Source organism: Panthera onca, chromosome B2 (genome assembly GCF_046562875.1).
Source record: "Panthera onca isolate mPanOnc1 chromosome B2, mPanOnc1 haplotype 2, whole genome shotgun sequence".
Lineage (NCBI taxonomy): Eukaryota > Metazoa > Chordata > Mammalia > Carnivora > Felidae > Panthera > Panthera onca.
The window spans coordinates 134,294,973-134,307,817 of record NC_138343.1 but is presented as its reverse complement, the minus strand read 5'-3'; the positions used below and the strand labels follow the sequence as shown (position 1 = coordinate 134,307,817).

General features: G+C 38.1%; 1 protein-coding gene and 1 long non-coding RNA gene across 4 annotated transcripts in view; both read right to left on the bottom strand.

Annotated features, from left to right (window-relative positions):
* Positions 1-12,845, bottom strand: part of LOC145715509 (uncharacterized) — a 464,377-nt gene that overhangs the window by 433,447 nt on the left and 18,085 nt on the right. The window lies entirely within an intron of this gene.
* Positions 1-12,845, bottom strand: part of PCMT1 (protein-L-isoaspartate (D-aspartate) O-methyltransferase) — a 51,418-nt gene that overhangs the window by 26,814 nt on the left and 11,759 nt on the right. For all 3 annotated transcript variants that reach the window (XM_060616889.3, XM_060616891.3, XM_060616890.3), the window contains exons 2-3: positions 2,810-2,914; positions 1,562-1,593 (exon numbers count right to left, since the gene is read on the bottom strand). In XM_060616889.3, the coding sequence (XP_060472872.1) occupies positions 1,562-1,593; positions 2,810-2,914 (137 nt within the window). The remainder of the gene's footprint in view (positions 1-1,561; positions 1,594-2,809; positions 2,915-12,845) is intronic.

Genomic DNA, 12,845 nt, shown 5'->3' with positions numbered 1-12,845 from the left:
TTTGCTTGTAACATTTTTTTCTCTGCAGAAATCCCAATTTTTAAAAAAAATTTTTTTAATGTTTTTTTGGAGAGAGAACGTGAGTGGGAGAGGGGCAGAGAGAGAGAGAGAGAGAGAGACAGAATCCGAAGCAGGTTCCAGGCTTTGAGCTGTCAGCACAGAGCCCAATGCGGGGCTCGAACTCACAGACTGCAAGATTGTGACCCGAGCTGAAGTTGGACGCTTAGCCGACTGAACCACCCAGGCACCCTAGAAATCTCAATTTTTTATGTTGCAAAATATATCAGGCCTCTTTGTCTTCTGTCATGCTTTATTTTTGTTTTATTTTATTATTATTATTTTTTAATTTATATCCAAGTTAGTTAGCATATAGTGCAACAATGATTTCAGGAGTAGATTCCTTAATGCCCCTTACCCATTTAGCCCATTCCCCCTCCCACAACCCCTCCAGCGACCCTCTGTTTGTTCTCCATATTTAAGAGTCTCTTATGTTTTGTCCCCCTCCCTGTTTTTCTATTATTTTTGCTTCCCTTCCCTTGAGTTCATCTGTTCTGTGTCTTAAAGTCCTCATACAAGTGAAGTCATATGGTATTTGTCTTTCTCTGACTAATTTCACTTAGCATAATACCCTCTGGTTCCATCCACATAGTTGCAATTATTTTTATTTTTTAATGTTTATTTATTTTTGAAACAGGGAGGGAGAGAGAGACAGAGCATGAGTAGGGAAGGGGGAGAGAAAGGGAGACAGAATCTGAAGCAGGCTCCAGGCTCTAAGCTGTCAGCACAGAGCCCAATGCGGGGCTCGAACCCATGAACCATGAGATCATGCCCTCAGCCAAAGTTGGACACAACCAACTGAGCCACCCAGGTGCCCCTTGTAATGTTTTAAAAAGTCATTTCTATTTAATGCTTATAAGTAATAATTTTCCTATATTTTCTTCTAGTATAATTACCAATTCATCATATATATGAATTTATTTTGGTACAAAGAGGTCTTTACGTTTAAATAAGAGTTTCTCCAACCCCAAATACTTTCAGAGAATCAGAAAAGCTATTGTTTTTCTCTCCAAAAACCAATAGAGGACTCATTCAAATAACTGACATTTAAAACCCAAGAAAATTCCCAACAGATTGAAAGTGCTAGATAACTTAAGATAGGTCTTTCTCAAAGTTACAAATTTTCATAGCTGCTATACTTGACCAACCCCTAATGGATTTTCCAAATAAAATATTTCAAGTAATATTCAACTTGAGATTTTATGATACGTCCATTATATCATTTAAAATACTCTCTCCCTAATTCACTCATCACTAAATAACCTTTTATATCCAATTTTTACATGATTAGATACCAGTGACAACCAACAAAAACTTTAATGACAGTTTCTACCAAGAAGGCTTCCTTCTATAGATCATGGATTAATAAAAGAGGTTCATTAACAACCGACATAACTCATAGATGATAAAATTTAACTTTCTTTAAACCTTTTTTACTGAAAAAAACCCCATCTTAGTGGAAAACTGTGATCCATTTGTGCCCGAATGACCAAAGTTAACTTACCATATGTGGAGCACTGATTGTTGCTTGGAAACCTGCAAAAGAAGAGGAGAACTACTGACATATTCGATACAAAAACATACCAGATACTCCATGTAACTCCTTTCCTCACATCCACAAATTCTTTGTCATAAAATATTTTTTGTTTTTATGATCTCAAGAAAACTTTTATTTTGCATTTTAGAGTACTGTCAAGCAGCAGTTAAAATGAGAAAATACAATCATGCCAAAGGCTGATGTGCTCTTCTAGTACAACACTCCCACTATTTCTGAAAATTTCTTCTCCCATATAGTTAGCTAAAAAAGTAAGAAAAAGTAAGTTGAGTTGGTAACTTTATGGCTTGTTTTCCTCTCCAGATTTATGAAAAGAAAACAAACTTCCATATACAATAGGTATGCAAAATCTTCGCAAAATTAAGTGGCTTCGTACTTCCGACAACTTATTGAACAACTGGCACTCCAAGTAGATTAAGAGACTAACACCTACTTCAATTTGCTCTATATACTAACACCTGACGGTAATTCCCAATCTTTTCGTAGTGTTTAGCTTTCAAGTTTTTCCTTCCGGTGCTGCTTTCTCAAAACTTATTTACCTGCTTCTGCATCTGAAGCAATTTTCACTGAGCGGTGGTAGCAGGTGCCTTCGGGGTTCAGAAGCTCCCCAGGATCTTCTCTGCTGACTGTTATAGTGCTTTGAAAGAAGAAAGTATGGCGGCTGGCCGACAGGATCCCGAGGCACTTCTAAGCCTCAAAGGCGCCCACTGCCAAGGCTCAGCAGTTCAGCAAAAACTGCTTCAGGAGAAGGAATTAAATAAAGAACTTTCTGAAATCAAGCACAAACCAAAAGATTCAGGGCAAGTGAAGCAGAGAAATCAATAACTACTTTATTACGCTTACTTCCTTTAATATTGATTTAAAAAACTGATACTAATGTGAAAAACCACCTCAGTCAACATTGAGGCCCTAAAGAGCACTTAGCTTAAACTTAAATTTTCATTAAAAGTATGTTTTATGAAGAATGTTTAAAATATTGTTTATATATATTATATAAGTTTGAGAAAACAGAAAACATACTTCATATACATAACATCATCTTATTGAAATGGTTATGTTTGGGATTATGAAACTTCCTGAGGCATAAAATTCAAATTAGCAAGGCAATAATATCTGTGTCTCAAACTAGTTTTACTTAACAAAAATTATACAGTTAATGAGTAAAAATGTGACAATTTCAGAAATCCAGAAGCTCACCTATTGATTGTGGAGAATCCATATAAGGGTTACATTTTGCATAGTGGGAGCGGTCTGTGGCCAGCATTACTTCAAACACTTTATCTGTTTTGATGATTCCATTTTCTGAAACGAATGAGGCAAACATTTTAAGCTGGGAGTGAGATGATGAGATGATGAGCTATATTTTAGAATAATTACTCTGGTTGCACTGTAGAGACTGGATTGGAAGAGAGCAAGAATGGCAGTTGTTGCAATGACCCAGGTAAACACAACCTGGTCCTCAGTGAGGACAGTTAGGATAAAGAAAAGCAGGATTTGAGTTATATTTAATAGGTAATGTATACTTAACTAACTAGCTTTGAAGGAAGAACGGGGATAATGGCTGAAATGCTGATGTCATACACTGACTTGAGAAATCCTACAGAAGGAGCAGAGTTAAGGAGAAAAGGGTAACTTACTTATTCAGTTAATGGCTAAAGCATACAGGTGGAGATACGCAGCAGTCCACGGAACACGTGGATCTGGAGTTCAGGAAAGAGATCTAGGGCGGTGATAAAGACTTCTAGTTATACAGATGGTAACTGAAGCAACGGAAGTGAAATAAGTGGCCAGGGAAGAATACACAGGAAGAAAAACAAAAGCGAACACTGAAGAGATGTGCAAAGGAAGCAGAACCTTCAGAGATTATGACAAAGAGCAGTCACAAGGGTGGATGAAAATCAAGTAGATAAACTGTTACAAAGCCCAAGCGAAAAGAAATTTTTCAAGAAGGAAAGCAGGGTGAGTAATGATTATATATGGGTCCCCCAACTATTCATTCTTTGAGATTAAATATAATACGTTAACTTTGAATAACCTTCATGGTACCATGTTGTTATTCAGTAAAGCCCTTATTAACTCACTCAATAAGTTTATTGACTGTCTAATACATACCAGACAAAATGGTATATGCTTAGGATTATACAAATAAACAGGATAGCATATTCCTGTCCTCACAGATCTAAAAACTGTAAGATTAAATGTATGAACTTGACTTTAACATTCAAGAAATAAAAATTTTTAACCAAAATATGCTTTGCTGAATTTGGCTACGTTATGAATGACTATTTTAAAATGAGACTTTAGGGGCGCCTGGGTGGCACAGTCGGTTAAGCTTCCAACTCCAGCTCAGGTCAGGACCTCATGGTTCGTGAGTTCAAGTCCTGCGTTTTGGGCTCTGTGCTGACAGCTCAGAGCCTGGAGCCTGCTTCAGATTTTGTGTCTCCCTCTCTCGCTGCCCCTGCCCCGCTTGTGCGCGCGCGCGCTCTCTCTCTCTCTCTCTCTCTCTCTCTCAAAAATAAACAAACATTAAAAAATTTTTCTTTGAAAAATGAGACTTTAGTGGGGTGCCTGGCTGGCTCAGTTGAGAGAGGATGTGACTTGGGGCACCTGGGTGGCTCAGTCGGTTGAGCCTCTGACTCTTGATTTCGGCTCAGGTCATGATCTCACAGTTCGTTAGATCGAGCCCCACATCACGCTCCACGCTGATAGTGCAACCCCTGCTTGGGATTCTCTCTCTTCCTCTTTCTGCCCCTCCCCTGCAAGCGTGTGTGTGTGTGCACACTCTCTCACTCTTTCTCTCTCTCAAAATAAATGAATAAACTTTAAAAAAAAGGAAAAACATGTGACTCTTGATCTCAGGGTTGTGAGTTCAAGCCCCACGCTGGGTGTGGAGATTACTTATATAAATAAACTTAAAAAAAATAAGACTTCAGTAAAAGCATCATGAGAAGTTTCAAATATTTATGCAAACCTATTTAATTTATTCATTAACTGTGGAGTGTCCAGGTTCTAGAGGGTAATGGCAGTTACCAGAACCTGAATCTCTTCACATAGTCACTCAAAAAATCTTCAACCTAAGATCATGAAGGGGCATATATAAAACCACACATGACCCATGTCTTCATATTACTAGAAGGCAGAGAATATTCAGACTTCTAATTACCTATAAAATAAACACTAAATTCCAACAAAGTTCCTCCCATTGCTGTAAGCCTGTGGGTACAGAAAACCAGGGTAGGGATGGGATGAGGTTAAAAGACTCCAAGAGAAAAAGGAGAAGCAGGGGATACAGATGAAGCACACACAAAATCATTCCCCTCAAAAGGAGTAACAGCACTAAGTACTAAAATACGGAACACGGGCCTGGGACTTGGATCTTCACAGCACTGGCTATAAGAAAGGAACTTAAAAGACGGTGAGATGACGAAGATGCCAAGACCATTCAATGATGAAAGATCAGTCATTTTCAACAAACAGTGCTGGGACAACTGGATAACCACATGTAAAAGAATGAAACTCAAACTTTACTTCATATCATATATAAAAATTAACTCAAAATGGACCAAAGACCTAAGTATATGAGCTAATACCATAAAACTCATAGAGATAATATTGAGGTAAATCTTCATGACCTTGGATTTGGCAATGGATTCACAGATAGAATACCAAAAGCACAAGCAACAAGAGAAAACAATAGAAATTGGATTTCATCAAAATTAAAAGTTTCTGTGCCTTAAGGATGCTCTCAAGAAAGTGAAAAATAACTCATAGAATGGGAGAAAATATTTGCAAATCATGTATCTGGGAAGGGACTTGTATTTAGAATACATAAAGAACTCTTACAATTCAATGTAAAGAGACAAAATGTGCAAAGAATCTGAATAGACATTTCTCCAAAGGTATACAAGTGGCCAATAGGTACATGAAAAGATGCTGCTCAGGGAAATGCAAATTAAAACCACAATGAGACACCACTTCATAGCCCCTACAATGGCTACAATCAAAAAGGCAGATGATAAATACTGGCAAGGACTTATGCACTGCAGGTGGAAATGTAAAACGGTGCTGCCACCTCAGAAAATGGCAGTTCCCCAAATGGTTAAAGGTAAGAGTTACCACAGGACCCAGCAATTCTATTCCTATATGTATACCCAAGAGAAATGAAAATATATGTTCACACGGAAACTTGTACACAAATGTGCATAGGAGCATTATTCATAATAGCCCAACGTGGTAATAACCCATATGTCCACCAATGAATGGGTACACAAAATGTGGTATATCCATACAATAAAATATTATTAAACCATAAAAGTACTGACTCCTGCTACCACATAATACGAACCTTGAAAACACTGTGCTAAGTGAAAGAAACCAGTAGCAAAACACCAGATACTGTATGATTCTATTTAAAAATTAAATGGGACTAGAGGTGGCAACCATGAGAAGTTCTACTTCTGGGGGAGAATCAAATAAAAAGGGAAAGGATGGTGCCTCTTGGTGCAGCAACAGGGAAAAGATAATTAAGGATATTACAGAAACAAAAGAGCAACAAGATGTGCTGACTCCTCCCCTTTTCCCAACACTACTCCCAACACATCATCGTCCATTAAAGAAACTGCAAGTCAGGGGCACCTGGGTGGCTCAGTTGGTGAAGCGTCCGACTTCGGCTCAGGTCATATCTTACAGTTCGTGGGTTCGAGCCCCATGTCCAGCTCTGTGCTGACAGCCCAAATCCTGGAGCCTGCTTCAAATTCTGTGTCTCCCTCACTCTCTGCCCTTCCCCTGCTCTCACTCACTCTGTCTCTCTGTCTCTCAAAAGTAAACATTAAAAAAATTAAAAAAAAAAAAAAAAAGAAACTGCAAGTCACAATACTGAAAAAAGGCGCTGTTGAATTGTGTCCACAAAATGTTTAAAAATAGGAAAACGAAAAAACTCAACTCCATCCAAAGATACTGTAAAAAGAAAACAAAATACAAATAAAAACATTCCGGCTGATTAAACAGAAACAATAATTTTAAAACTACATTCAAAGAAAACCTAGCGGAAAGTAAGTAAAAATATTACCAGGCCAACTTCATGACATTTACTAATAAAACTATCAGACTTTATTTGAAGAATTTTTTTAATGTCTATTTATTTATTTACTTTGGTGTAGCTTTCTTTTCTTTTTTTTTTTACAATTATTTATTTTTGAGAGACAGAGCACAAGTTGGGGAGGGGCTGAGAGAGAAGGAGACACAGAATCCGAAGCAGGCTCCAGGCTCTAAGCCATCAGCAGAGCCCGATGCGGGGCTCGAACCCACAAACCGCGAGATCATGACCTGAGCCGAAGTTGGACGCTCAACCAACTGAGCCACCCAGGCGCCCCTCTTTCTTTTTTATATATATGTAATTTGTTGTCAAATTGGCTTCCATACAACACCCAGTGCTCATCCCAACAGGTGCCCCCCTCAATGCCCACCACCCACTTTCCCTTCTCCCCCACCCGTCATCAACCTTCAGTTTGTTCTCTGTATTTAAGAGTCTCTTATGGTTTGCCTCCCTCCCTCTCTGTTTGTAACTTCTCCCCCACTTCCCCTTTCCCCCATGGTCTTCTGTTACATTTCTCAAGATCCACATATGAGTGAAAATATATGGTATCTGTCTTTCTCTGACTGACTCATTTCACTTAGCATAATACCCCCCAGTTCCATCCACGTTGTTGCAAATGGCCAGATTTCATTCTTTCTCATTGCCAAGTAGTATCCCATTGTATATATAAACCACATCTTCTTTACCCATTCATCAGCTGATGGACATTTAGGCTCTTTCCATAATTTGGTTATTGTTGAAAGCACTGCTATAAACATTGGGGTACATGTGCCTCTATGCATCAGCACTCCTATATCCCTTGGGTAAATGCCTAGCAATGCTATTGCTGGGTCATAGGGTAATTCTATTTTTAATTTTTTGAGGAACCTCCACAGTTTCCCAGGGCAACTGCACCAGTTTGCATTCCCACCAACGGTGCAAGAGGGTCCTGCTTCTCCACATCCTCGCCAGCATCTATAGTCTCCTGATTTGCTCATTTTAGCCACTCCGACTGGTGTGAGGTGGTATCTCAGTGTGGCTTTGATTTGTATTTCCCTGATGATGAGTGACAGTGAGCATCGTTTCATGTGTCTGTTGGTAATCTGGATGTCTTCTTTGGAAAAGTATCTATTCATGTCTTCTGCCCATTTCTTCACTGGATTATTTGTTTTTCAGGTGTGGAGTTTGGGGAGTTATTTATAGATTTTGGATACTAGCCCTTTATCCGATATGTCATTTGGAAATATCTCTTCCTGTTCCATTGGTTGCCTTTTAGTTTTGTTGATTGTTTCCTTTGCAGTGCAGAAGCTTTTAATCTTGATGAGGTCCCAATAATTCATTTTTACTTTTAATTCCCTTGCCTTTGGAGATATGTCAAGTAAGAAATTCCTGTGGCTGAGGTCAAAGAGGTTGTTGCAAACTATCAGAGTTTAAACGCAAGGAAAAAAACCCCTCAGAGCCTCAAGGCAAAAAAATCAAGTTATGTAATAAGGATTGAAAAAAAAAAATTGGGCAACCGTCAGATTTCCTAAGAGCAAAATTCAGAGCAAAAAAGGAATAAAGCAACATTTTCAAGAAATTCAAGAAAAGAAAGTACAAATCAACAATTTAAAAAAGCAAATTACTGGGCACCTGGCTGGCTCGGTCCATACAGCATGCAACTCTTGATCTCTGGGTCATGAGTTTGAGAGTTCAAGCCCCACATTGTGGGTAGAGTTTATGTAAAAAAAAATTTTTAAACCCACAAAACAACAAGAACAGCAAACTACTGATACATTCAACAACACAGAGAAAGTTCAAAAGCATTAATGTCAGTAAAAAAAGCCATATATACTATATGACTCCTATAGATTGTACACTATATGACAATTTATATCAAATTCTAGAAAAGTCAAAATCACAGTGGCACAAAGCTGATCTGTGATTGCTAGAGGTTAGGGGTAAAGGAGATTGATTGCTAAGCAACATGAGAAACTCTGTGGGTAAAAGAAATGTTCTAGATCGTAGATCAGCAAATTTACATAAAGGTCAAAATAGTAAATATTTCAGGCTTTGCAGGCCGAATAGTCTCTGTTGCAACAACTCAACTCTGTCAATGTAGTGTGGGAACAACACAAACAATACCAAATACAGGGAATGGCTGTGTTAAGTAATATAAGTCTTTATTTCTAAAAATAGACACCAGACCAGATTGGGCTTCTGAGGTGTGGTTTGCTAATCCCTATTCTACATCATTAGGGTGTTGGTTACACAACTATATTTGTCAAATTTTTCAAACTGTAATTTTTTTTTTGGGATTTTATTTGTTTTAAGTATGCTCCATGCCCAACATGGGGCTCAAACTCACAACCTCGAGATCAAGTGTTGTATGCTCCACCCACAGGGCAAGCCAGGTGCCCGTCAGATTGTAATCTTAAAATTAGTTGATTTATACCTCAATAAAGATGTTTTTTTAAGTGTAAACCAAAGATTTTATACCCAGTCAAATTGTCCTTCAAATATCAAGTTTAGAGAAAAGATGTTTTGAATGTGCCAGAATTCTGGGAATGTCAGACAAGCCCTTCTGAGATATCTTCCAGAGGATGTGCTTCATCTAACCAAGAGATAAACAGGGATACATCATCAAAGGACACATAACCAACTGTAAAGCAAAGACTAAAACAGGGGTAGAGACATGGGTGGAATAATACATAAATGTCATATGGTTCTGACAAAGTAAAAAAAATGCATCTGTAAACAATGAGAGGAGAAAAAAGGGGTAAAGTAGAATTAGATCATTGACTGTTATGTACGTAATAGGGGGAATCAAAGGATACCATTTAATACTGACTGACCAGATAGCAAATAGAAAAGGTAGTTTAAAGACATTGCAAAAGGTATAAACACAAACCTTCCAAATAACAAAAGAATATAGTTAAAAATTAGCAAACAAAGCACATGAAATAGAAAAACATTGTAAAGGGGTGCCCGGGTGGCTCAGTCGGTTAAGCATCCGACTTTGACTCAGGTCATGATCTCACAGTTTGTGAGTTTGAGCCCCACGTTGGGCTCTGTTCTGACAGCTCAGAGCCTGGAGCCTGGTTCAGAGTCTGTGTTTCATTCTCTCTCTGCCCCTACCCCACTTGTGCTCTGTCTCTCTCTGTCTCTCAAAAATAAATAAATGTAAAAAAATTTAAAAAAAAAAAAAAAAAAAAAAAAACATTGTAAATAGTCCTAGGCTGGCAAAGACAAACTTATTTAGTCTTTTCATTTTAAAATATTATAAATTTTGGATATGCGGTGCCTGGGTGGCTCAGTTGATTAAGTCCGACTTTGGCTTGGGTCATGATCTCATGGCTTGAGGGTTCAATCCCTATGTCGGGCTCTGTGCTGACAGCTCAGAGCCTGGAGCCTGCTTCGGATTCTGTGTCTCCCTCTCTCTCTGCTCCTCCTCCTCCCTTGCACACTGTCTCTCTCTCTCTCAAATATAAATAAAACATTAAAAACATTTTTAAATAAAATAAAGTATTATAAATTTTGGGTAAATTAACCCCCATGGGAAATATTATTTCTACACAAATAACTTTAAGCAAGCTACCTGTGAAATTTATTAAAATAAAATAGTGAAATAAATAAAACAGTGAAAGCATTTTCAAAACAATTTTAAATCACAAGAAGACTTATTATTTACTAAACATAACCCTGTGCCAGACAAAATCCTACCCATATTATATACACTACCCCTGTTAAGGTATGAACTTGTGAACTACAAATAGTCTTATGCCATCTCTAACAATCTTATAAAGTAAGCACTATTGGGGTGCCTGGGTGGCTCAGTCAGTTGAGTGTCTGACTTTGGCTCAGGTCATGGTCTTACAGCTAGTGAGTTCAAGCCCTGCATCAGACTGTACTGACGGCTCGGAGCCTGGAGCCTGCTTCGGATTCTGTGTCTCCCTCTCTCTCTGCCCCTCCCCTGCTTGTGCTCTGTCTCTCTGTCTCTCTGTCTGTCTCTCTCTCTCTGTCTCTGTCTCAAAAATAAATAAATATTTTTTTTAAAAAGTAAGCACTATTATTACTCCATTTTACAGATGATAAAATTGAGTGTAGAGACTAAGTTGTCTAAGACCTCAGAGCAAATCAGATGTAAGGCCATTCAAATTGAGATGTTACATTCCTACTAACCACTTGACTATACTTCCACTAACATATTCAAATAGCTTAATGACTTCTAATTCATTTCCCAAAATGATTCTTTTTTTTTAATGTTATTTATTTATTTTGAGAGAGCGAGAGAGGCAGAGGAAGAGGGACAGGGAGAGGGAGAGAAAGAACCCAAAGCAGGCTCCATGCTCAGCACAGAGCCTGATGTGGGGCTCGATCCCATGACCATGAGATCATGACATGAGCTGAAACCAAGAGTCAGACACTTAACTGACTGAGCCACCCAGGCACCCCCCAAAATAACTGAGTGGTTCTTTTGTCTTGAACTCAATTCAAATTCTAGAGAGATGGTTCACAGACTCTCAAGGTTACATGGGGTCTTAGCATCCCTAAAGTCTAACTTCTTCATAAATTGGTATCATGATTACTATTTGAAGATTTCCACATTCAAATCACTCTATTATATTTCCCTGTATTAATATGAAATCTCCCTCTTTATAACTTACTTACATGAACCTTAGTACTGCTCTCTTAAGCCACAAAAGAAAATACTGAATTTTCTATCCAGCCAACATTTTTCATTCATCTGAAGACATATGACCACTTATCATATCTTTAAGATACAAGCCTTATCTTTCTCAGATTTAGCAGCTTCATTCAATGTCTCCAATATTCATCAGTTTTTAAAACCATCATCATATTCACTTATTCACTCTTTGGATGGATACTTAAAAGTGTGATATCTAAAATCAAACATATTGTTCCAGGCACATTCTAAAAACCAAAGTGAACAGACTACTTCCCTTAAGCTAGGTAATACACTTCTATCAAACTCACATGAGTTTCTTTGGCTACTTTCTTACTCTATGTAGGCATATGGAATTTACTAAAAACTCTATATGGTCTTTGTTGTTGTTGTTAAAATGTTTATTTATTTATTTTTGAAAGAGAGAGAGACAGAAAGATGGAGACAGAGGCAGAGAGAGAATACCAAGCAGGCTCCACTCTGTCAGTGCAGAACCCAATGCAGGGCTTGATCTCAAGAACTGTGAGACCATGGCCTAAGCCAAAATGGAGAGTCAGATGCTTAACCAGCTAAGCCACCCAGGTGCCCCTCTAAATGGTTTCTTACTTTTTTTTTTTAAATTTTTTTTAAGTTTATTTATTTGAGAGAGACAGAGTCAGTACGAGAAGGGGAAGGACAGAGAGAGAGGGAGAGTGAATCCCAAGCAGGCTCCACACCATCAGCACAGAGCCCAAGGTGGGCCCAAGCCCATGAACCTGGAGATCATGACCTGGGCTGAAACTGAGAGTTGGACGCTTAACCAACTGAGCCACCCAGGCACCCCTCTAAATGGTTTTTAAAAGCATGTCACTATTTATTAAAAAGATGAACACATCAAGTCTCAGTATCAACCCTTATTATGCCATTATTGGGTAGTTTCCAAAATTTTCACAATATTCTTTTTGTTTTTGCCCCAAATTCCATATTTTGAAAGATGCCTAAACCAAGCTACATTTACTAAGTTATTAAGTCATTTTACCATTTTTGGTAATCTGACATGTATAACTGCCAGCACCCTGAACTATTTTTAGCAAACAGTAAAATAATTTAATGTTTCACTTTTCGTGGATAGCCCAATTATGAGTAAATGTGTAATTACCATCAGGCTTTCTGAAATAGCAAACAGCTCTATAACCACCCATACCCAATCTTCCTGCACCCTAGGGACCAAGGACCTTAATTAAATAATTATAATAATGGCTAGTGTTGGTCCAAATATGCAATTGATCCAAATAAGAAGGTTCAAAAAGGAGAATGTAGTAGAATCCAAGCCATAAACCAAATAATAAAAAAACTTAAAGAGATCAGAGCCATGTTGAGAAGGTATCTGTTTCTGGTTTTTTTTTTTTTTTCTTAAAAACATCTTTTTTTTTTAATGTTTATTTATTTATTTTTGAGAGAGAGAGAGAGAGAGAGAGAGAGAGAGCAAGCAGGAGAGGGTCAGGCAGAGAGGG